The sequence below is a fragment of the Artibeus jamaicensis genome, unplaced genomic scaffold, assembly GCF_021234435.1.
Source record: "Artibeus jamaicensis isolate MK-2021 breed Jamaican fruit bat unplaced genomic scaffold, CSHL_Jam_final contig_332, whole genome shotgun sequence".
In the NCBI taxonomy this organism is placed as follows: Eukaryota; Metazoa; Chordata; class Mammalia; order Chiroptera; family Phyllostomidae; genus Artibeus; species Artibeus jamaicensis.
Genome location: NW_026521788.1, coordinates 30884440 through 30910075, shown reverse-complemented (window position 1 = coordinate 30910075; position 25636 = coordinate 30884440). Strand labels below are relative to the sequence as shown.

Here is a 25636-nt window from a genome sequence, read left to right as displayed (position 1 = left end):
AGCAACCGTTTCAGACCTTTGTGTGACTCAAGATTCCCTATGATTGCACAGTCAAGAGAGCAAAAACAGAAGGTGGAGTGAAAAAAAAAGAAAAGAGGTGAGGGTGTCAGGAGAGACGCAGACACAGAGAGCACGCAGCATTGCTTGTGCAACCCAGTCCTTGAGCAACTTCAGAACTCTTTGTTCTCAGGAAAAATGCTTCCCCATGGCTTAAACCATATCCAGTTGTTCTTTTCATTTTATTTGTAATGAAAAAGGAGCCTTTCTAACCTCATCATCTGATTGGATCCAGTTGTGTCCCCTGTACTGAAGATTATTTGCTCACTGTTGCATAAGAGACATATTTCAGAAGCTGCCAGGAATTGGGAATTGTTTTCAGTAACAGCAAACAGATCTTAGCAGAGAGCTTGTGCTGTATGGTATTGGGAGGTAAAGCTTTTTGTTCTCACACATGCTGTCTTACATAAGCAGTGTAGCTACAGAAGTATTGGGAAGTGGGCTGGGGCTTAGGAGTCCCACCAGGAATGGCCAGAAAGGACAATTTTCCCAGCTCTGGGAGCAAAGGAGAGTGGTTCTTTTCCTGTCTAGGGAAGGGGTATTTGTTGCTCCCTCTTAAGAGCCTATGGTTCATTCTGATGTCGTTTCAATTCCTTAAACACAAGTGCCATTGAACTAAATTTAGGCCTTTGGCCTAAAAATTTACTAGTCAAAAGTATAAGGTTTGGAGTCAGGAGACCTTTCACATGGCCAGGCTGCAGCACTGATACAACCTGTGGCCCCATACAAGTCTCCTCCCCTCTCTGTGTCTTGGATTCCATATCTGTACAGTGAGAGAGAGGATCTGCCTAGGTTGTCTCTGAGGCAGAGTGGAAAAAAGAACCTCCTGCAACTGTCAGGCATGAGGAGGACTGTGAGCATGGCTGGATGCCCTCTGTGTCTAATATTTCAGATGGCATTAGGATTGTGCTGGTGGTACTCCCTCCCATGATCCAGGAGGCATATTGACACAGATAGAAAGAGGTCCTGAGTAGCAAGATGAGGAGGAGGCTATGTGAGGAAAGACCATGCAGTCTGTCCAGGGAACAGATCTACCCACTTGCCATATCTACCCACTGTGCCGTGCAGTTTCTATGGCTCAGGCCTTGAAGCAAGATGCAGCCACTGGAACCTCCCAGCCCTTGGGCTCCAGCTTGCATGGGCTAGGGGAGTCTGGGGCTCAGGGAGAGGTCCAGAGCAGGGATACACATCTGGCTGTCATCAGTGGAAGGGATCGGAGCCATAGACAGAATGAGCTCATTCCTGGAGTAAGGGTAAGAGAGAAGAGAAGGGGGGTTTAAGGCTTGAGCGTGTCACCATTAAGTGGTCAAGAAAAGAAGCAGGCCCGACTGGTATGGCTCAGTGGATTGAGTGCTGGGGTGCAAACTGAAGGGTACACAATTCATTTCCTTGTCAGTGCACATGCCTGGGTTGGGGGCCGGGTCCCAGTGGGTGGTGCACAAGAAGCAACTACACACTGATGTTTCTCTCCCTCTTTTTCTCTCTCTTACAACAAATAAATAAAATTAAATAAATAAGTAAATAAATGAAGTGGAGCAGGAACTAGCAAAAGAGAATGATAAGAACAGCCATAAAGATAAAAGCAAGAGTGGTGTCTTAGAAGACAAGAGAAAGAAGAGTTACAGAGAAGTTGAACAATTGGATCACATGTGGCTAACAGTTTGAGAACACAGGGGGCAGAAGAGGAACCACTGGATTTTTGCAACAGGGAGGTCTTTGACACCTAATTTTAACCCTTGGGACTAGGAACGCAGGCTGACCCTTCTTCCAATGACAGGTCACCGGTGAGTGATGCCAGATTCATATTTTATTCTGAGAGAGATATTCCACAGGAGCCCTACCTCTGACCTCATCCCATGGCTCTGAGGAGAAGCCGTGGCCAGCAGAGATGTCAGCTTCTTGCTGGGATGTTGGCAGCTCACAGGTTTGGCCCTGACTCACTGACCAGGCTCCTGGGCCAGCAAGTGCCCAGGAGCATTTGCTGGGCCACAAATGCCCCATCCACCCTGGGTGGCTCAGAACTCACAGATCACCAGGCGCCTCTCTCCACAGGACTTATCATTCCACTTTCCATTGTCGAAGATTTCCACACAGTCCTCTTCCCCACCACTGTTGTTGGGCTCCTCTGGGGCCCAGTTGGAATACACCAAGGACTCCCCTGTGGGGTAGGTGAACTTGCCCTCTGTCTGGGAGTCAGTCATGCTCAGGAATGCAGCCTTGTTCTGAGCTGCAGCCAGCTGTTGCAAGGCCTCATTTTCAGCTGCAGAGCGTGGGGAGGGCAACTGTCCCCCGGCCTGTCTGCATATTTGCTGTGCATCCTGGAAAGATTTTTCAAAGCCTCCTGTCTTGAAGAACTTCTCTCCAACAACTCGGCCATCAGGAAACAGACCCACTAACAGAAGAAAGAAGACAGTCAGTTTTGGGTTCTGACAGCACCCATCCAAAGCTCGGGGGACCCTTGTGCTCCAACCAGAGGCCCAGGCCTCCCATACAGGGTATCAGGGCACCAGATAGGACAAAAGTGAGACACTTGGTACCAGAGTAACCCCAAATTTTAATGCCCTCTATAAGGTGACTCTGGGGTCTCCAGTTACAGGTGAGAACCCTGGGCTCTGAGAAATTAAAAGGCTCCTTGTCACGTAACCATCAAATGTAGAGTTAGGAATTAAACCTTATTTGATCTGTCACTAAAGCTTACACATGCTCTTTCCATTCCTCCCCACATGGCATACCAGAATCCATTTACCAATTACTGGATAGAACTGGACTGATTTTGGCCATTGAAATGGCACCATGCAGCCTGGGCCAGTCTATGAGACCATAGATAACAATGCAGGTGCTCACTCTGATCTCACTTGGAACCCATGTAACAGCAGGGCATGTGCCATTGTCAGAGGGTCTGTGTTGTGGGGGGGGGGTGTGGGAAAGGAGAAGAATGGGTGGGCCATCTCAGAGCAGTGATGTGCTAATCTCTGCACTGTGCGTAGCCCAATGCTGGCCTCATGGTGTGCATGTGGGTGAAGCCAGAGTGCTGGGTCAGGTGTTGAAGGCATCGGATCTGTGTGTGGGGGACAGAGAGAGAATCAGTGCTACAGAGCCCTGTCTGGGAATCAGAAGGTTAGGTGTTCAGCCTGCCTTGGCAAAGACTGTCCAGGTGGGCAAGGGAGAGTCCATTTTTCCTAGAGTTTCCAATTTCTCATCTTTAAAGTGGAAATATATTTCATTAAACTATCACTTGTATGACATTTAACTATCTGTTTTTATTCTCCCTCATTTTCCATCCCTTTGACTTCTGGGTTCATGCATAAAAATCTTCAGGGCGCCTAAGAAGGCAGTGCCCCAAACTCACGGGCCTGGTCAGTAGCCCAAGCTGCACCCCAACCCACTGCCCTTGACCTGTGAGCACCTTCCTCAAGGGCTCAAAGTGCATATTATCCACAGGTTCAAGACAGCACCCAGAGTAGCCTTGCACAAGGTCAGCACAAGATGTCACATGCCATCACATGCACATACATGGGTACACATGTGCATATACGAATACAGCCATGTTCCATCACAAGGTAATGGGAGCCCAAAAGGTCCATCTGGATGTGTGTGACTATCTGTGTGTGCCTGCATAAGATGCGTGTGCTCATGTATGCAGAGTGAGTGAGTACATGCACAAAACCTCGATACATATGTACTTAGTGGGCTTTGGTGCTCTGGTGCCAACCCTATGCCTCACCCTCTATGCTTTCCTCCTTCAGGAACTCTTCTTTTTTTGGATCAGTGAGATTTGCTGAATAATTTGAATTCAAAGCTGACATCAGGGAGAGCAGGGGTCAGGGGGAGCAAAACAGGGAGAGAGGAGGAGATTCCCACAGGTACAGGACACTCGGGTGTGTGCGCCTGGAGGCCTCAGACTCCTCAGCATTCCAGGCATTGGGAGGAACATCTGCTCTGAATACCCAGATCCCAGAGACAACCGGCCCCCAGCCAGACTTAGGGCATGCCTCAGGTGAGATTCTCAGTGGCCACATGTGAACGTCTGGCTCTCACCAGCCTTGACCCAAGGACAGCATCCCAACTCCGAATCTCAGAGCAGAGTCTGCAATCTCTGCTGCTGTGGGCTGGGCAGCAACATCTTGGGGTGTTCCCACACCCAGCCCCACAGAGCTAAGAAATGCATCCTGGGTGGTTGGGTGTCTTCATATATGACAGGGACCAACACAGGGTCAGCAAGAGTGAAGGTCTGCTGGACTGCCCTGGGCTCAGGGCATTGATGTGGCTTGGGTCACAGTTGTCTGCGATGTTGGGGGCGTTCTGGAGCCGCATGGCCTTGGCCATGCTTCTGCCAGACCACTGAACTCATGGTAAGGGACACATCCTGCCACTTGTCCCTTGCATCTACTTCCAGTTCCAAGAACATGTGGCTGCACTGCTCTGTTCCAACCTTATCCTTAGCCCCACTCCCTGCCCCAGTCCCAGGTCCAGCCAGTCACCCCCTCCCCACTACAGTCCCAGACCCACGCCTGCCTCAGACCCAGCCAACTCTAAACCAAAACACAGACCCAGTCAGAGGCCTATCCCCAGTGTCTGCCTCAGGCTCAGGTCCAGGCCCAGGAACTCACCTTTCCTGTACAGAGAGAAGGCACCCTGAAGATGCTGTACCTGTCCCTGTAGGGCCTCCACCTGCTTCCTCAGAGCAGTGGTGTCTGCAGAGAGAGAGGTAGACTGAAGAATAGTCCAGCACAGCCAGGGATTGGCTCAGAGTCTGGGCCTCAAAGGAAGGGTGCCCAATTGCTGGCTTTATTGGGAGAGGGGTAAGGAGCTGGAACTGGCCCCCACAAAATCCATATCTGCTGTCACAACAGGTCCTGCTGCCCACAACATTTTCTGTGCTACTGTTGTGAACAAACTGTCCCCTGAGCAGGTCCTTGCACCCCACTGACACTGATCCAGATGATACTGTCACTCCACATTCTGAGAATCTGACAGCACTTCCTTTGGGAGGTGGGGTGGGGGACAGGATTGCATACTCCTCAAGTACTTCCCATCCCCTGGATTATTTGATGCTCAAAGCTATCCAATGAAGGGAATGGGAGCTGTGCTTGTCCCAATGACCAGATGGAAAAACCGCTCAGGCCTGCCCTGCACCAAGTAACAGAGTCTAAAACCAGAGCCCAATCTTCCTGACTTCTAGCCTGTCAGCTTTGTCTGCTTTTCACGTACCCCTGAAACGGGCTGACCACTGAGTGGAGGGGCTGTCCCAAGCTGAAGAGAGCCCTCCTCCCTCCCCCACTAGTGGGGTTCCCAGAGCTAGGGGAGGCTACCTTACCTGGAAGCCCACTCTCTCCTTTTGCTCCTCTGTCTCCAGGAACACCTTTCTCCCCCTTCAGTCCCGGGGGACCCCTGGCACCTGGAGGCCCCTGTGGGCCTATGGCTCCTGCAGGGCCTGAGATCAGAGAAGAAGAATTGAGTGAGCTCTGCACACATTCCTCAGATTTTCACCCTCACACAGACTGTTCCAAACACAGTCACACCCCTTCTGTACATGGACCATCTCCAAGCAACCAAACTTCCCTGTATGTAGACTATCCCTGTGGTTCACACCGCAATCCTCCCACGTACAGCGTTCCTCATGCCCAGTGATGGACCCTCCTGGCAAGCCAACCCTCCCTACTGCCCAGTAATGCTAGCTCTGACCTGCTGCTCAAGGATGATGGTGAAGGGATGAGCATTGGCAGCTTCTGGTGGACATGGGAGACTGAAAGCCTGACCAAGCTTCTTTCATCACTCACCTGCTTCCCCAGCATTTCCAGGGGTTCCACGCTCACCAAGGGCACCTTTCTCTCCTTTAAGACCTGGGGGTCCTCTTGTGCCCACAGAACCCTGCATGCCTGGGGCACCCACTTCTCCTGAGGAAAATACAAATTTGGACAAATTCTGCTGAGATTGTGTACAGCATGCATCATTGCCTCAGCTGTGAAGATCTCACCCAGAGCTTTGTGGTGAGAGAGAGAACTGGGGAGACTGTGCTCCTTATTGCCTGGCTCCTCTGTAGAAGCTAACAGGAAAGTATTGTCAATGTTGGGGAAGGGACCACAGTAAGTCTGACCCAGTACTGATGGTCTGGGCTTTTCCTGGCACTCTGAGAATGCCTCAGTCACATCGTGGTCTGCCATTGACATTCCTCCCTTCTCCTTTCCAGACTGGTCATATACTAACCACTTACCTTTGGACCCAGACTCTCCTTTGGGGCCTGGTTTGCCTTGAGGTCCTATGTTCCCCTGCATTCCCGAGGGGCCTTCTCTTCCAGGTGAGCCAAGCATACCTGGAGGTCCTGGAGGTCCTGGAGGTCCTGGGGAAAAGGACCAGCCCAGTCAGTGCACTAATCCTTCTTGGAAGGGGGAGTGCATGAAAAGATAAGAACAATAATGAAGGCAGAGAAGCAGCACCATCCTACAAATGAAGTCCAATAGTAGTTGCAGCCTTTCCTGTAATAACCCAGGGCCACCTTCAGAACAACCCTCTTCCTGGGATGGGATATGCGCATGCCTACCAACATAACCTAGTTGCAGCAGCACCACTTCAGACATTGCCTTCTATACCCAGCAGCTCACCAGGTGGCCCAGAGTCTCCTTTTGGTCCAGGTTCTCCAGCAGAGCCATTGTCCCCTTTGGGCCCAACTGTGCCAACTGGTCCAGGCATCCCCGTTTGTCCTACAGCTCCAGGTAAACCTGTAGCAACAGAACAAATGGGCATACACCAGACCCTAGGCCTAGGAGAAGCTAATACCTGCAGGGTCAGTCCCCTGGCATTTCTTCAGGGTTCTACAGGGTGCAGACATTCCACCTCCATGCTCTTTGGTCCAGTGGTGATCCAGGACATGGGTGTCCACATCCCCATTTTCAGGTGAGGAAACTGGCTTGCCAGAGTTGGAGGTGGATTCAAGCCAAGGCCTGTCTGCCTTTCCATGCAGTGCGCCCTCTCCTGCCCCAAGGCTGCAGTATTTACAGCAGGTGATCTGTCAGCATTTATCTTTGATCATAGATTCCTTGCTTTCCCTTTCCTAGAACCAAACTTTATATCAGAACTGACACCTGATACTAGTCATCATGGAAATGCAAATCCATTCATTTACTGATAGAACTGCTATGAACATAGAAGTGCTTAAATTCTTTCAAATTGGTGATTCGGAATTCTTAGGATATAATCCCAGCAGTGGAATTGCTAGGTCAAAAGGCAGTTCCATTTTTAGTTTTTCGAGGAAATTCTATACTGTTTTCCACAGTAGCTGCACCAGTCTGCATTTCCACCAACAGTGCACTAGGGTTCCCTTTCTTCCACATCCTCACCAGAACTTGATGTTTGTTGATTTATTAATGATGGCCATTCTGACAGGTATGAGGTGACAAATTAAAATTGTGATTTTAATTTGCATCTCTGTGATAGCTAGTCAGTGGAAGACAAATACCATATGATCTCACCTATAAGAGGAATCTAATGAACAAAATAAACTAACAAGCAAAATAGAACCAGAGGCATGGAGACAGGGAACAGACTGACAATGGCTGGGGGGTACCAGTGAAAAGAAGGGGAAGGGACTAGTCAAAGAACATGTATGAATGACCTATGGACATGGACAACAGTGTGGGGATTGACTGTGGGAGCAAGGGGTGAACTGAGTGGAAGAGGACAAAGGGGGAAATTGGAACAACTATAATATAACAGCCAAAAAGTTTTTTAAAAATGTTCCCACCAAAAATAGGGAGAGTTAATATGTGAAGCAATGGATGTGTTAACTCAGTGAGAATTCTTTCATAATGTATTCATATGTAAAATCATCAAATAGTACACTTTGAATTTTTTACAATTTTATTTGACAATTATACTTAAATATAAATTTTTAATTAAATAAAATCATAACCTCCCCCAAAATATAAATAAGATAAAATAGACAAATGATAACAAGTGTTGGTGAGGACATGGAGAAATAGAAACATTTACACACTGTAGGTGGGGTTGTAAAATAGTAAAGACACTATGAAGTCCAGTATGCAGTTTCCTCAAAATATTAAAGATAGAAACTTTGGAACTTATCCAAAAGAAATTAAACACTCATTTGAAAAAATATCCATACCCTCACATTCACTGAAGCATTATTTATGGTAGCCAAGTAGTGAAAACAGGTTAGGTGCCCACAATGGGTAAATAGATAAAGACAACATGATACACACACACATACACAATGGAATATTATTCAGCCATAAGAAGAAATAAACCTGCCAATTGTAACAACATGAATGGGCCTTGAGGGATTATGGCAACTGACATAAGTCAAGCAAGGAAGACAAATACAGTACGATCTTGCTTATATGTGGCTCCTAAAAGTCAAAACAACAAAACCTGAACACACAAATACAGAGATAAGATTATTGGTTGTTGCAAGAGGCAGGAGATGGGTAGCAGGCAAAACAGGTGAAAGTAATAAAAAGGTACAAACATCCAGTTTTAAAATAAACTAATCCTTAGGGAGGTAATTTACAGAATGATGACTATACTTAATCATACTGTATTGTATACCAAAAAGTTGCCAAGAGAATACATCTTAAAAGCTCTCATCACAAGAAAAAAAAGGATAATCATTTCACAATATATATTTATGAATATTGAGTCATTATGTTGTATACCCAAAACTAATACCATGTTATATGTCAATTACACATCAATTTATTTATTTTATGATACATTTTTATTTATTTTGTACCATATTTTAAACTGAACTTTTTCGATTACAGTTGATCTTTAATATTATTTTGTATTAGTTCCAGGTGTACAGCCTAGTGGTTAGACAATAATATACTTTTACAACAGAGGTGTCAAACTCATTTTCACCAGGGGCCACATCAGCCTCCCGGTTGCTTTCAAAGGGCCAAATGTAATTTTAGGACTGTGTAAATGTAACTACTCCTTAACTAAGAACAAGGAATGAGGTGCCACTGCCGGGTAGAAATAAGGTGCCAGACCATATAAAACAAGGTGGAGGGCTGGATTTGGCCCACAGGCCTTGTTTGCTACCTGTGCTTTGCAAGGTGGTCCCCCAGACATTTTTAGTACACACCTGACACCACACAGAGTTATTACAATATTATTGACTGTATTTCCTGTGCTGCACTTTATTTTTAAGTGTGTTTGATTGATGATGCTATTACACTTTTCCCAATTTTTCCCCATTTGTTCCCCCTCTTCCCTGTACCCCCCAACCCTCCAGCATTACCCAACCCTCAGTTCATATCCATGGGTTGTACATATAAATTCTTTGAGTTCTCTGTTTCCTATACCATTATTGATCTATCTCTGTCTATTATATGCCTACCAATTATGCCTCTTCTTCCCTGTACTTCCCCTGCCCATTCCTTCCTTCCCCCTCCCCACTGAAATCCTGCTATATGATGTCCATTTCTCTGATTATGTTACTGTTCTAGTTGTTTGTTTAGTTTTTGTTTTCATGGTTTGTCTTTTCTTTTAGGTTCATTTGTTGCTAGTTGTGAGTTTGTTGTCATTTTACTGTTTATAGTTTTGATCTTCTTTTTCTTAGGTAAGTCCCTTTAACATTTCATATAATAAGGGCTTGGTGATGATGAACTCCTTTAACTTGACCTTATCTGGGAAGCACTTTATCTGACCTTTCATTCTAAATGATAGCTTTGCTGGATAGAGTAATCTTGGATGTAGGTCCTTGCCTTTCATGACTAAGAATACTTTTTCCAGTCCCTTCTTGCCTACAAGGTTTGTTTTGGGAAATTGGCTGGTAGTCTTATGAGAACTCCTTTGTGGGTAACTATGTCCTTTCCTCTTACTGCTTTTCAGATTTTCTCTTTATCTTTAATCTTGGGTAACTTAATGATGATGTGCCTTGGTGTGTTCCTCTTTGGGTCCAACTTCTTTGGGACTCTTTGGGCTTCCTGGAAGCCTATTTTCTGTGCCAGATTGGGGAAGTTTTCTTTCATTATTTCTTTGAATAAGTTTTTAATTCCTTGCTGTTGTTCTTCTCCTTATGGCACCTCTATAATTTAGATATTGAATGTTTCAGGTAGTCCCAGAGGTTTCTAAGTCTCTCTTCACTTTTTTGAATTCCTGTTTTTTCATTCTGTTCCAGTTGGATATTTATTTCTTTTGTTTGTTTGTTTTTGTTCCAAATCTTTGCTTTGAGTCCTGATTCCTTCCTGTCACTGTTGGTTTCATGAATATTTTGCTTCATTTTATTTTGGGTATCATGTGTTTTTTCATTTTTCAACCAAGCTCAATCAGTTCTGTGAGCATTTTGATTACCAGGGCTTTAAATTCTCCATCAGATAGGTTGGCTATCTCCTCATTGCTTAGCTCTCTTTCTGAAGTTTTGCTCTGTTTTTTCATTTGGCCATATTTCTTTGTCTTGGCACACCTGTTAAGTTATAAGGGGATGGGGCCTTAGGTATTTACACAGGCAGTTGCAACCCACCTTAGTGCTGCAGTGCTGCCTGTGGGGGAGGGGCCAGAGAGGGAAAAATGAAGCTCACCTGCTCGGCTCTCACCCACTTTCCAATGAAGCCATGTGAGACTGGGAGTTCCTCCTATGGCAGCAACCACCATAGTCCAGAGTCAGCTCTGAGTCTCAGTTTCCCCTTCAGCCACCCTGCCCATGCAGACTGCTACCTGACCACAATTTCTCTCAGCCAGCCCTGCTCACACGATCCACTGCCTTGCCACAAATTCTTACCAGTCTGGTTGTTCTGGTTGACTGTTTAATTCCTTGGTTGTCAGAGTTCCATGCAGTTTTATTTTCTGACACTTCTGGTTGTTCATTGACTTTAGATTGGCTGTTATCCTCTTTTTGGTTGTAGGGGGAAGCAAAGAGTTTCTACCTATGCCTCCATCTTGGCCAGAACTCTTATACATCAATTTAAAAAAATGGAGAACTCAAAATGGTGACAAGATAGGTGGAAGCGGAGTCCACTTTCCCCTACACAGGGGTGAAACACCAAGCCAATCTACTAAGGATGTTCGATATATACCCCAGTACTATATGCTAATAGTACCCCAGCATATATGAAGATTGGAGGCCAAAAATGGTAGAGGGCATTGAAAAATCAGACAGTGAGACAATAAAATCTGAGGCTGTGAGAAGACCAGAGTTGGACCCAAAGAGGGGGCACCCCAACAGCTGAGAAAGTGAGACAAATTTCACTTTGCTGCTCCAGAGAACTTGCAAAAGTAGGTGGAGGCTATGAACACCAAGATACCTGCTAGAAGAGGAAACCTACCAACAAAGGAACCACTAACAGATAACAACGAAGGAAGGTGAAGGAGGGAGTGGAAGCCACACTAACTCAACCCAGCACTGATCTGAAAATACAATTAAATAGTGGAGAAATCACAAAGAACAAACAACTGAACAAGAGCAAGAGAGAAGCCTCAAAACCTTGTACAAATGAAAGAACCAGCTTCAACAACCTGCCCACATCTGCACAACAAAATACAAGATGTGGTGGATATAGTGACCCTGAGTTAACAAGCTGGAGGGAAGGACCTACCAAAGAAAAACCCAACAATAATCAAAACCCAAAGACATACAGAGAGCCAACATAAACAACAGTCCAAGATCAGTGAGCTCAGGAGATCAAGGAGTCTGTACCACTGAATCTCACATGTATTCTACTATAGAAGTTTACACCATAACCCTAGGGAGGCAGATCTCATCAATTTAAGAAGCAGAGGCTAACAAGAGGAGTATCACAAACAATAAGAAGACAAAGAACAATCCCCAAATGAAAGGAAAGGAGGAAGTCTCAGAAAGAATGATAAATGAAATAGAGGCAAGTCAACTGTCACATATTGAAAATCATTCAAACCAATTGTTTTCAGGAAGCTCAATGAGCTCACAGAGAATTACCAAAAACTACAGGGAAACTACAATGAACTTACTGCAAACTATATCAACATGAAAAAGAAAATAGAAACTATCAACAAGGGCCAAGAGGAAATGAAGAATACAATTACTGAGCTGAAGAACACAGTAGAAGGAAGGAAAAGCAGTCTAGATGAAGAAGAGGATCAGATCAGCAAGATGGAGAAAAAACACCCAGAAAGAGCAAGAAAAAAAAGAGGCAAAGAAAGAATGAAGATGTGTTAAGGGAACTGCAGGACCACATGAAATGAATAATATCCAAATAATAGGGATACCAGAAGAAGAGCAAGGGATAGAAAAACTGTTTGAAAAAGTAATGATGGAAAACTTCCCTAATTTGATAAAAGAAAGAGTCACACAAATTCAGGAAACACAGAAAGTTCCAATCAAGAGGAACCCAAAGAGGCCCACTTCAAGACACATCATGATTAAAATGGCAAAATTCCAAGTAAAAAGACAATTTTAAAGGCAGCAAGGGAGAAACAGGAAGTAACATACAAGGAGCCCCAATAAGACTAGCAGCTGACTTCTGAATGAAAATGTTGCACACCAGAAGAGAATGGCAAGAAATATCCCAAGTAATGAAAACTAGAGGCTTGCAACAAAGACTACATTATCCAGCAAGTTTCTCAATTAAAATGGAAGGCCAAATAAAGAGGTTACTGGACAAAAGAAGACTCAAAGAATATGCCTCCTCCAAACCAGCTTTAAGAACAGGTAGAAAAACAGTGAGAGAGGAACACAGGTACAAAAAAATGGCAATGAATAAGTACCTGTCAAAATAACTGTAAACTCAAATGGATTAAATGCCCCAATCAAAAGACACAAATTAGCGAATTGGATAAGAAAACATGACCCATATGTATGGTGCCTATGAGCGACCCACCTCAGGACAAAAGATGTACACAGACTGAAAGTTAAGGGCTGAAAAAAAATATTGTAAGCAAATTTACAGGAAAAAAGAGCCAGGATAGCAATACTATCAGAAAAAATAGACTAAAAAAAAAAAAAAAGAGTCATGAAAAGAGACCCAGAAGGTCATTTCATAATACTCAAGGGAAGAATCTATCAAAAAGACATAAACTTTGTAAACATATATGCACCCAACAGATGACCACCCAAACACATAAAGAAAATCTTGGAGGACTTCAAGAAAGATATTGACAGCAACACAATTATAGTAGGGGATTTTAACACCTCACTGTCAAAAATGGACAGATCTTTCAAACAAAATATCAACAAAGATATTGGACAGTGCCCTAGATAAAATGGACTTAACTAATATATATAGAGCCCTTCATCCTAAAAGCACACTCTTTTCAAATGCACATGGAACATTTTAAAAGATAGACCACATGACAGTACACAAAAAAAGCCTCAACAAATTCAAGAAAGTTTTGAAATTTTTGAAATCATATCGAACATTTTCTCCAACCACAAGGGACTGAAACTAGAAACCAACCTCAAGAAAAAAAAACCCAAAAACTCAAAATCATGGAGATTGATAACCATGCTATTAAACAATAAATGGGTCAAGAATGAAATTAGGGAATAAATTAAAACATTTCTGGAAACAAATGAAAATGAACTCACAAAAATCCAAAACTTATGGGACACAGCAAAGGCAGTGCTGAGAAGGAAGTTCATAGTGATACGGGCCTACATAAAAAAGATAGAAACATTTCAAGCAAACAACCTAACCCTATGTCTACAAGAACCCAAGGAATGACTACAAAGACAGCCTATAGCTAGTAGAAGGAAGAAAATAACCAAGATCAGAGCAAAATTAAATGACATAGAGATGAAAAGCACAATTCTAAGGATCAATGAATCCAGAAGCTGGTTCTCTGAAAAGACAAGCAAAATTGACAAGCCTTTAGGCAGGCTCATCAAGAAAAAAAAGAGAAGAACCAAATAAACACAATCAGAAATGAGAGAGGAGAGATTACAACTGATACTACAGAAATGCAAAGGACTATAAGAAATTACTACCAATAACTATATGCCAAGAAATTTGAAAACCTAGATGAAATCAACAAATATCTAGAAAAATATAATCTTCCAAAACTGAATGAATAAGCAGAAAACCTAAACAGACCAATAACACCTGATGAAATTAAAACAGTAATCAAAAAGCTTCTGATACACAAAAGCCCTGGACCAGACAGTTTCACAGAAGAATTTTACAAAGCATTTAAGGAAGAGCAAACCACCACCCTCCACAGATTATTTCAAAAAATTCAAGATGATAGAAGACTCCCGAACCGAAGCCAGCACCATCCTAGTCCCAAAACCAGATAAAGACACAACAAAGAAAGAAAACTTCAGGCCAATATTGCTGATGAACATAGACTCTAAAATCCTCAACAAAATATTGGCAAACATCATCCAACAATACATTAAAAAGAACATACACCACAATCAAGTGGGATTCATCCCAGGGGTGCAAGGATGGTACAATATTTTCAAATCAATGAACATCATACACCACATAAAACAAAAGACAAAAATCACATGATCATATCAACAGATGCAGAGAAAGCATTTGATAAGGTATAGCACCCATTTATGATAAAAAAAATACACTCAGCAAAGTGGAAATAGAGGGAGCATTCCTCAACATAATCAAGGCAATATATGAGAGATCTACAGCCAACATCATACTCAATAGACAAAAACTTAGAGCTTTTCCACTAAGATCAGGAAAAAGACAAGGATGCCCACTTTCACCACTCCTATTCAACATAGTACTGGAAGTCCTAGCCACAGCAATCAGACAAGAAAAGGAAATAAAAGGCCTCCAAATTAGAAGGGAGGAAACAAAACTGTCATTGTGTGCAGATGACATGACAGTATCCACAGAAAATTTTATAGACTCCATCAAAAACCTACTTGACCTAATAAATGAATGTTGCAAAACAGCCAGCTACAAAGTCAATACTCAGAAATCAAAGGAATTTTTGTACACAAACAGTGAAATATCAGAAACAGAAATCAGGGGGGAAAAAATCTCATTTTCTTATTGATATAGCAACAAGAAAAATAAAGTACCTAGGAATAAACCTAACCAAGAAGGTAAAAGACCTGCACTTAGAAAACTACACAACACCAAAGAAAGAAATTAAGGAAGACACAAACAAATGGAAGCATGTACCATGATCATAAATGGGAAGCATTAATATCATCAAAATGGCCATACTACCTAAAGCAATTTATAGATTCAATGCAATCCCTATTAAAGTACACATGACATATTTCACAGATATATAACAAACATTTTAGAAATGTATATAGAACCATAAATGACCCTGACTAGCAGCAGCAATTTTCACAAAGAGAAAAAAGCAGGAGGGATCACAATACCTGATATCAAACTGTGTTACAAGGCCACTGTAATCCAAACAGCCTGGTACTGGCATAAAAACAGGCACATAGACCAATGAAACAGAACAGAGAGCCCAGAAATAAACCCAACTCTCTACAGTCAATAAGTATTTAACAAAGGCAGAAGAAGCATAAGAAGGAGTAAAAAAAATAGCCTCTTCAACAAATGGTGTTGAGAGAGCTGGACAGATACATGCAAAAAAATGAAACTCAACCACCAACTTACACCATACACAAAAATAAATTCAAGGTGGATAAAAGATTTAAATATAAGTCATAACACCATAAAAGTCCTAGAGGAGAACATTGGCAGGAAAATCCCAGACATTCCGTGCAGCAACATCTTCACAGATATGTCCCCTAAAGCAAGAGATATAAAGAAAAAATTAAACACATGGTACCTCATCAAATTATAAAGCTTCTGCATAAAGAAAACAGCATTATAATGAAAAGAGAACCAACTATTTGGAAAACATATTTGCCAATGATACCCCGGACAAGGGTTTGACCTCCAAAATATATAAAGAACTCACACAACTCCACTCCAGGAAGACAAAAAAAATTTTTTTTAATGGACAAAAGACTTGAACAGACACTTCTTCAAGGAGAACATACAGAGGGCGCAGAGACATATGAAAAGATGCTCAGCATCACTAGTCATCAGAGAGATGCAAATTAAAACCACAATGAGATACCACTTCACACCAGTCACATGGCCATCATAAACGAATAACAAGTATTGGAGACGATGCAGAGAAAAGGCAAGTCTAGTGCACTGTTGGAGTGGAAAATGCAGACTGATACAGCCACTTTGGAAAACAATATGGAATTTCCTCAGAAAAGTAAAAATGGAACTGCCTTTTAAACCAGAAATTCCATTGCTGGGATTATGCCCTAAGAATCCTGAAACACCAATCCAAAAGAACTTACGCACACTAATGTTCACAGCAGCACAATTTACAATAGCCGAGTGCTGGAGGCAAACTGAGTGTCTATCAGCAAATGAGTGGATCAAAAAACTATGGTATAGGACTTCTGGTCAAGAAGGAGGCATAGGTGAAAATAGTGTACCTCCTGGAACAACCAAATTTAAGAAAAACAAAGATTTAGAAACAAAAACACAACCAAAACAGACAGAAAATTGAACTGTATCAAAGTCCAACAACAATGAACCATTCATCCAGACCAGTAAGAGGGGCACAGTTGGCACCTGTGGAGAGGGGTCAAAGCAGGAAAAGGTGGTGGCTTCCAGATGACCCAGGCATGCAGGTGGCAGTTGGCAGACCCCAAGTGTGGGATGGCAACAAGCAGACCCAGTGAGGGCAAAAGGTGGCTGGCTAACCGTGGTCACATGTTCACGTGCAGATAAACCAGGCAAAAAAATGAACAATGAGAAAGACTGCACAACATAGGGCCCCAGCTACAGGAATTAAAACCTAAAAGAAACAATTGGAAAAACTTTCAGGGGTTGAGGTGCCTGGAGAGGCTCCCAGCCTCACATGAGCGTTCGCTAGAGAGACCCACAGGGTCCTAGACTGTACACAAGCCCATCCACCTGGAAACCAGCACCAGAAGGGCCCAATTTGCATGTGGAAAGCAGCAAAGGGGACTCAAATCCGAGACACAGCAGAGCAAGCACCATTGTTTTCTTTCTTACCCTGCCCCCAGTCACAACCGAGGAACTGGGTTTACCCACCTCTGTGAACACCTAAGCTTTCATCCCTCATATGTAACAGGCGCAAACAGACTAAAACATTATGGCTCAAGCAAAAGAACAACTCAAAGCCCCAGAGCCAATACTTCTAAGCGACCAAGAGATAGCCAACCTATCAGATGCACACTTCAAAACACTATTGATCAGGGTGCTCACAGATCTGCTTGATTTTAGTCACAAATTAGATGAAAAAATGAAGGCTACACTAAGTGAAGTGCAGCAAAATGCACAGGGAACCAATACTGATGGAAAGAAAACTGGAACTCAAATCAATGGAGTGGACCAGAAGGAAGAAAGAAAGAACCAAACAGAAAAGAATGAGAAAATAAGAGTTCAAAAAAATGAGGAGAGGCTTAGGAACCTCCAAGACATCTTTAAACATTCCAACATCCGACTTATAGGAGGTACCAGAAGGGGAAGAGGAATAGTGACAAGTGGAAATCTTATTTGAACAAATAATAAAGGAGAATTTCCCCAATCTGGCAAAGGAAATAGACTTCCAGGAAGTCCAGGAAGCTCAGACACTCCCAAAGGTGGACCCAAGAAGGAACACACCAAGGCACATCATCATTACGTTACCCAAGATTAAAATGAAGCAGAGAATCCTAGAAGCAGCAAGAGATAAGGGGACAGTCACCTACAAAGGAGTTCCCATCAGACTGTCAGCTGATTTCTCAAAAGAGACCTTACAGGCAAGAAGGGGCTGGAGAAAAGTATTTCAACTCATGAAATCCAAAGACCTACATCCAAGATTGATCTATCCAGCAAAGCTATCATTTAGAATGGAAGGGCAGATAAAATGCTTCTCAGATAAGATTAAATTCAAGGAGTTCATCATCACCAAGCCCTTATTATATGTTAAAGGGACTTACCTAAGAAAAAGAAGATAAAAAAAGATGAACAGTGAAAGGACAGCAAACTCACAGTTATTAACAACCACACCTAAAACAAAAGCAAACTAAGAGGACAGCTAGATCAGGAGCAGAACCATAGAAATGAAGATCTCATGGAGGGTTAGCAACAGGGGAATGGGAGGAGAAGGGGGGAGAAGGTACAGAAAATAAGTAGCATAGATGGTAGGTAGAAAATAGATAGGGGGAGGGCAAGAATAGTAGGGGAAATATAGAATCTAAAGAACTTGAGACACATGGTCATAAACTAAAGGGGGGAAATGGTGGGGGAGGGGGTGTGCAGGATGGAGGGGAATGAAGGGGAGAATAGAACAACTGTAATGGCATAATCAAAAATATATATATTTAAAAAAAAAAGAAGGAGACCAAAACTATGAACAGTAAAATGACAACAAACTCACAACTATCAACACCAAACCTAAAAAAATAAGAACAAAAACAAACTAAGCAAACAACTAAAACAGGAACAGAATAAAAAAAATGGAGATCACATGGAGGTTATGAGCAAGAAAGGGAAGGTAAAGGAATAGAGGGGAAAAGGTACAGGGAATAAGAAGCATAAGTGGTAGGTACAAAATATACAGGGGGGTGTTAAGAATAGTATAAGAAATGTAGAAGCCAAAAAACTTATATGTATGACCCATGGACATGAACTAAGGGGGGTGGGAAATGCAGGTGGGAGGAGTACAGGGAGGAAGGGAATAAAAAAGGGGGCAAGGGGGAAATTGTAATAGCATAATCAATAAAATATATTTAAAAAACAATAAAGAAGAATTTGATATTCATTTCTATGAGTTTGGTGGTTCTTTTTAATTGAGGTAAAATTTATGTAATGTAAAATAACCCTATTAAAGGACATAGTTCAGTGGTTGGTGGGAGAGGAGTATAAAAGGATTAAAAGGTAATGTAAAAAATATAATAAAGATCAAAAAGATAAAAATAAAAGAATAAAAATTAATAATAACACATACAGTTCAGTGGCATTTAGCACCCTCACAATGTTGTGCAACTACTACCTCCATTTAGTTCTAAAACATTTAATAACCCCAAAAGAAAACCTCAAAGCCATTAAACAGCCACTTGTTATCCACCTCCCCCATTCAAATTCCTGGATATCACTAATCACTATTCTGCTTTCTGTCCCTATTACCTACTCTGGATATTTCATATTAATGAAAATATACAATATATGACCTTTTGTGCCTGACCTTATTAACAGGGGATGACTGCTTGAGGTGTGTCCATTTTGTAGCATGTCTCCATACTTCATTACTCTCTATGTCTCAAAAATACACCTTTGCATGGATAGAACACATTTCGTTTATCCACTCCAGTGGATGGCCATTGTTTTGTTTCCATCTGTTGGTTGTTGTGAATTAAGCTGCTATAAACATTCATGTGTAAAAAAACAAAAAACATACCCGGAGGAAAAGAGGCATGGTGTGATGTGGAGAAGGTTAAACAGGGTACAGGAGGAATGAATGGTGATAGAAGGAGAGTTGACTTAGAGTTGATAACACACAATACAAATAGAAGATGATATATAATGAAATTGTACACTTGAAATATATATATATTATTAACTAATGTTAGCCCAATTAATTCAATTTAAAAGATTAGAAACACTGATGATATAACACAGAATAAAAACTTTTTAAAAGAAATACTGACAGGTAGTGCCAACATGTTCATTTACATATTTGTCTACTGGCTCATTGTTCCATTTATTGGTTCACTAAGAAACCATCTATGGAACATAACTTCACAACTAGCAGTGGGTGAGATGCAAACATTACCACTGGGTCCAGTTCCGCAAAGGATTTGTAGCAGAATGTGAAACTGGGAGGCACGGAAAATGAGTGTGGAAGACAATGTGTGAGATGTCCCTCACACCATCATAGCACCCCTACTCAAGCACACACACACACACATAGTCTCAGAGCTCTTTTACTGAAGGACAAAGTAGGACATAAAAGGTGAGGAGGATCCAGAGAGATTTGTAGAGGAGAGGTGACATTTCAGACTTGGAAACCCTGCTCTCAGGGCAGGATGGGTGAGACCTGCCTGGGGCAAGAATGTGCTGATGGTGGGTGCCTTTAAAAGGCCATATACTGGGCATGGTGTCCTGCTTCCAGTTACAGTCCTCACTTGGAATGAAATAGAACATAGAGGGCTCCAGGATGAGCCCCATATCTCATATTCAACAGCACACTGTGCAGGGACAGAGATGCCCTGACCCTGGACTGAGTCTCCCTTAGGTTTCATATTGAGTCTACCTGGCCAATATGGCAACAGGTAGATGGGCCAAGAGAAGAAAATAACCCATAGAAGGGAATGTTCAAGGTGGCCCATCCTAGGCACACAAGCATGGATGCCAGGAGAGCACTGAGATGGAGAAGAGACACCCTCATCAGCAAGCATTCACGCCTCCTAAAGCACTAATTTTGCATCCTAGTCTTCCCAAGAGATGTATGTATCCCTGTATGTTAATGCCACCTGAAGTGACGCTTCATGGACCAGAAGTGTGGCCACTCTTAACTGTACCAAACTCCTTTTCTCCTTGCATCTCACATTCACACATTCCACAGGTGTTCTCAGAGCTTCTACAACATACTGTCCTAAATGCAGGGTGATAGTAGACAAAGAGAAAGACAACAACTCAGATCCCTTCCTCATGGAGTTTAAATTCAACTGCACAGAAACAGATATTAAGCATAGAGAGTATTGTCAGGGTGCATCTTCTAAGTGGGTGGTCAGAGAAGGGCTGTCTGAGCTAGTGGTCTGTGAGTGAGGCTGGGAAGGTGGTGAGGAGTGTGCCTCTGGGAAGAGCAGTGACAGGGCCCTGAGGGTGCTGACAGATCAGTGAGGGGCCAGTGTAGTGGGAGCCCAGTGACTGTGTGGGGAAGAGAAGGCAACGAGATCAGACAAGTAAGCAGGGGCAGAGAGGGGCCTTGTGGGCTGCTGTGAAGTGTGTGGTCTTCTCCAAGGGAGGTGCATGCCCCTGGGGGCTCTCTGCTGAATCCTCTGGACAACAACCTAGATGCTGAGAACTAAGGGAATTGTCCCTGTAAATACAGCTTCCAAAGCAGGGTCCAGGTCTTATTGGCCCTCCATGGTAGTCAGGGCATCACCATGGAAACATGGGCTCCACATTCCACCTCTGCTCAAGGGTCTCTCATCTCAGCTTCATCTTGTCCTTTACAGCAGCTTCCTGGGACCATGTGTATCAGAATCTGCAGGGCAGGTGTCACAAGTCACACCCAGACCTACTTGCTGAGGGTTCTGAGGCTACTACAGTGCCCTAATAAATTCTCAGTCCCATTAGGGTTATGTGACTAATGTGCCTGGAATTAAGGAGCCAGTGTGGAGCCTGGGCCCCCAGGCCTACTGTGCACCACTCTCTCTCCAAGCACCAACCCCAGGCTTGGGATGTGCATAAGGCACATGCATAAGAAAGGGAGGCCTCAGCCAGACTCCATGCCAAAGGTTAGAGAACCACCTAGGAAAGGGTGCCCTCCCCAGGAATCAATCAGGGTCCCTCTGGGTGCTAGAGAGAGCTGGGATTCTCCAAGGGAGAGCCGGCACCTTAAAAACCACCCTTCTTCTGAGAACACTTCCAGGCAGCCTTCTCAAGAACCAGCCCATTCCCACTGGGAGCTACCATCTCTCTGTAAAGGACAGTTGGATATTTGCTTGTTCCTCATCCTGCAAAGCCTGGCAATGTTATCTATTCTTTCCAGCTTAAATATCTTCTTCCTCTTTCAACCAAAATGCAAGCTCTGCAAAGATAAACCCACAGTTGATGCATCTATAACCCAAGCCAAGTGCCACTTTTGGCTCTTCATTCTCATTGCTGCTTTGTTGAATTCTCCCTTCTTTTTGGTCATACTCAGACTATCCCATATGTGACAGTATTTCTTGGATAACACCTTTGCAAAGCTCAGGAGAATTCACCTGATGCTATAGCAGGAAGATGCAACTTTATCCTGACAACTCAATAAAATAAAGCCTTGGTTCAATTAGTTGTCACTATGTGACAAATAGCCTTCCCACTTACACATGAGCAAACTGAGACTCAGGGACATTGAGTGGCTTTCCTGAGAGGTCCCTCCTGGAGGTGGAGCTAGCAATCAAACACACACCTGTCTGACCCAGAAGCCCTTCTCTTTATCCCCTTCCATATTACCTCCCTGAGTCTCAAATTTATTACCTGTTAAATGAGGTTATGTTTCCCTGATAAGTGGGATTAAATTTATATACAAGTGAATGCTCAAGCACACAGCTGGACAATGAAATATGAGCTCCCTTTCCTTCACTCTGTAGAATATTTAGGACAAATCCTTTCAATCAGGCCTGAGTATGGACCACTGAGCCACATCCATTTCCACCCTTCCTGCACTTTAGTTTAATAACATATTTAACACCCTGCACAGGCCCCATTTACCCTCAATGAACATTTGCTAAGTGTAGGAGCATGGCTCTACACACCCCAAGTTCCTGTCACTTATACACTATTGGCTCATATTTGGGGTAAGAGGAATCAAAAGATCCTAGGGGAGCCCTGACTGGTGTGGCTAAGTAGAATGAGCACCAGCCTGTGAACCAAAGGTCACTGGTTCAATTCCTGGTCAGGGCAGATGCCTGAGTGGTGGTCCAGGCCCCCAATTGTGGGTGTGCAAGAGGCAGCCGATTGATGTTTCTCTCGCACATGGATGTTTCTCTCCCTCCCTTCCTCTGTCTCTGAAAATAAATACATAAAATAAAAAAGAAGAAGATCCCAGGGGAGAAATCAGGACAGCTGGGTGATGCAGAGAGACACATGGAGGCTCAGGACAGCCAGTCATTTGACAGCTGGTAAAGCACTGTTTTAGATGGACTGAGTGTCTAGGGGACTTCTCCTTCCCAAGGAGGTGGGTGTCCATTTCCAATGCTTCCACAGCACAATATCTAGGGTTGCCGAGTTGGTTACATTTCCAAAGCCCACCCCTTTCCTCTAGGACAAACCCAGAGTCCCAGTTCTACCTGGATCCCCCTTTTCGCCCCGGGGGCCATCTCTCCCATCTCGTCCATCACGACCAGGCAGGCCATTCTCCACAGGGCCACACATGACCAGGGTGCAGGCACTGGGCACTATGTTCTGGGAATAGGTCTTCATTTCTGTTCCCAGTGACTTTGGAGGCTCAGTGAACAGGATCAGCATGGGGAGGAAGAGGAGAGGCACGGCCTAGGCAGGTGGGTAGGAAGAGAAAGGACACATTCTCAGTTCTAGAACATGGGTGAGTGCTTAGCACAGCTCCTAGAGGTCAGGGGAGGCACATCTCCTACCTCCTCTTCCCTTCTGTGGGATCAGGAGCAGCAGGAATCCCAAAGCAGTTTAGGACAAGTGGGCACACAGCCTAGTCTGAGAGGGCATGGTTACCTGGCTGAAACTCGAACATGGGTTCACAGCAACATCCATCTCTTCTCAGATGTCCCATTTTGTTCCTTCTAGTGACTTCCCTTGATTGCTGTCATCAGCGGTGACAGTGGCTAGGATGCAGAACTCCTCACTAAGGCCATCTGTCCCATCAGGAAGGATTTATCAAGTGCCTTTGGGCAGTATCTTTCCCCTCCTTGAACCTTCTTCTCCCTGTCTATATCTTTAAGGTGGTTGGCTTGGCTCCAAAAAGGCAAATCTGTTTCCTGTCACTTGTGGCCTTGGATGGACTAGCACTGGCAGTCTGTGGTGTGGGTCTGAAAAAAAGCTAAAATCTTCAACCACTTAGCCAGAATATTTAGTGACGCTTCTCCTGAGCACAACATGGGTACATGGCTGCATGTTCATCAGGTGATTGGGCCATTCCTGGACTAGACCATATCTCTGTGAAGAAAGTTCCAGATGCACCCAAGGAAAAGTTCTCAGAGATACTATATTATCAGGTAGATAGATCCTGGGACACCTGGAGTTCTGCTCAGTCTACCTGAAATGACTTGTAAGAGGGACCTCAAGGGTGAGGGGCATATGAGATGTGATCAGTTAGGGACAGAGTAGTTTTAGGGCAGGAAAGAACCATCCAGTAGGACACCTAGTTACCATGTGAGAAGGACTTGGGGGTTAAGTGAGATCAGGGTGGGTGAAAGACCTGCTCATTCCCAATGTTCAGCTTCTTTTGTCCCTGAGAGAAATTGTAGAGTATGAGAATGGAAAGAGCTCATGAGAGTGGCAGAGGCCTGACGGACCTGTGCAAAGGTGGAGAGGGTCACCAGGCAACTGGAGGTGGTGGCAGGAAAGGGGCTTCCTGGCCAGAGAAGTGTTTTCTTCTCTAGTTGCTGGTGATTCTGGGCTGTGAAGGACCTTAGTTCACACGAGGCCTTTTCATTTTGAATTCACCACCTCCTCAGGCATCTGGGGAGTGTCTACAAACACCCAGCCAAGCTTAAAGGCCAACAGCAGCTGACTTACCGCATTTGCTGTGGCAGAGGCTCAGCCGTGAGCACCAGAGGACCAAGGCCAGAGCAAAGGTACTATCACCTGGTCTGCAGCTGCCTAAGTTCTGGGGCTCCGCTTTCGAGTCTGGGGAAGAATGAAAAGCAGTAGGAATTCTGCCCAACAGCTCACAATAGCACAAAAGGCACCACCATCCATTGTAGCAGAAAGTGGCCTTGGTGGGAGTTTTTAGACCTTGGATTTATATGAGGCTTCTTAGCTAGGCCTACAGAGGGAGGGGACAGATCCACAGCCCTTTCCCACATAGTGTTCAGTTTATGGCAAGATTTCAGACTAAAATTTTATTTAAATAAATGACTCCTCTAAAAATTGGTTGGAAATCAATGACCTAGTCCAATCAGTATATGTGTTAAGTAAAAATTTGAGGCTAAAAAGAAACATATTTATCCATGTCCCCCAGGCTGCTGGAACGAGGATAGGGTTAGAACCCGGGCCCATGAATTCCTGGACTGCTTCTCCTTCACAATCCTTCTCTAATGAAGAAATCAGGGATGGAGAGGACAGAAGGTAGAGTGCATTTCCAACTGAAGCTTCCAGACAATGGCATCTGGGGTTTGTGTGGGTGTCACATCCCACTCACCCACCTTACCCCAGTCCGGAAAGCAAATCTCCCACTGAGAAAAAGAAGCAGAGTGAGGACAAAAGAGTGTTCCTGTTCCCCGACTCTGTCCCTGTCTAACATTCACACCCACACCTCCTAGACCAGAACAGCTCCTGCCTTCCTCAACACCAGTAAAACAGACCACCCCTGATGGGCCCGGGGATATTCACTCAGCACAGGAAAAACAACACGAGAGGCAAGGACAGAGACACTCACCATTGCTTCCTCTGGGATTCCAGGATCTCCAAACTAGCCTTTCCTTGGCAGGCACTGACTGTTTATGCTGCCCTGAAACCCCAGCTGCCCAGCCTTACTCTTTAAGAACTCTTTAAGAAGTGGCGGTTTTCTTTCTTGCTGATTCACTCCCTCAACCCCCACCTGGGTTCTGGAAACCAGCCACCAATGTTCCTAGCACTATACACATATCACCTTAGGGTGTACAAAGCACCCTCAGTCCATAATCTCACCTGCACCACACTGCAGTTCTGTGAGTTAAGTCACATCCTCAGTGTCTGGATTTTACAAATATCCACAGATACGAGGTCCAGAGAAG

General features: G+C 43.9%; 1 protein-coding gene across 3 annotated transcripts; it reads right to left on the bottom strand.

The window, feature by feature from the left end:
* Positions 1-1856: 1856 nt before the first annotated feature.
* SFTPD (surfactant protein D) lies at positions 1857-25636 on the bottom strand. 3 transcript variants are annotated; one of them, XM_053663835.1, is made up of 9 exons: positions 25551-25592; positions 23415-23524; positions 23018-23219; positions 6660-6776; positions 6272-6397; positions 5838-5954; positions 5375-5491; positions 4668-4751; positions 1857-2449 (listed from the first exon to the last, which is right to left on the bottom strand). In XM_053663835.1, the coding sequence occupies exons 2-9, from the start codon at positions 23451-23453 to the stop codon at positions 2073-2075; spliced, it is 1179 nt and encodes a 392-aa protein (XP_053519810.1). In that variant the 5' UTR covers positions 23454-23524; positions 25551-25592; the 3' UTR covers positions 1857-2072. The 3 variants fall into 3 exon arrangements, with proteins under 3 accessions (XP_053519810.1, XP_053519811.1, XP_037021655.2); XM_053663836.1 differs by lacking the exon at positions 23415-23524 and having other exon boundaries at positions 25551-25636; XM_037165760.2 differs by lacking the exon at positions 23415-23524 and having other exon boundaries at positions 25300-25586.

Bases quoted from the DNA above. Each gene is read 5' to 3' on its own strand.
- SFTPD (XM_053663835.1), bottom strand. From the start codon at position 23,453: ATGGATGTTGCTGTGAACCCATGTTCGAGTTTCAGCCAG. The intron at 4,752-5,374 runs GTAAGGTAGCCT...CTCTCTCTGCAG, and splicing joins AGGAGAGAGTGGGCTTCCAG to ACACCACTGCTCTGAGGAAG. The intron at 2,450-4,667 runs GTGAGTTCCTGG...TTCTTCTGTTAG, and splicing joins CTTCTCTCTGTACAGGAAAG to TGGGTCTGTTTCCTGATGGC.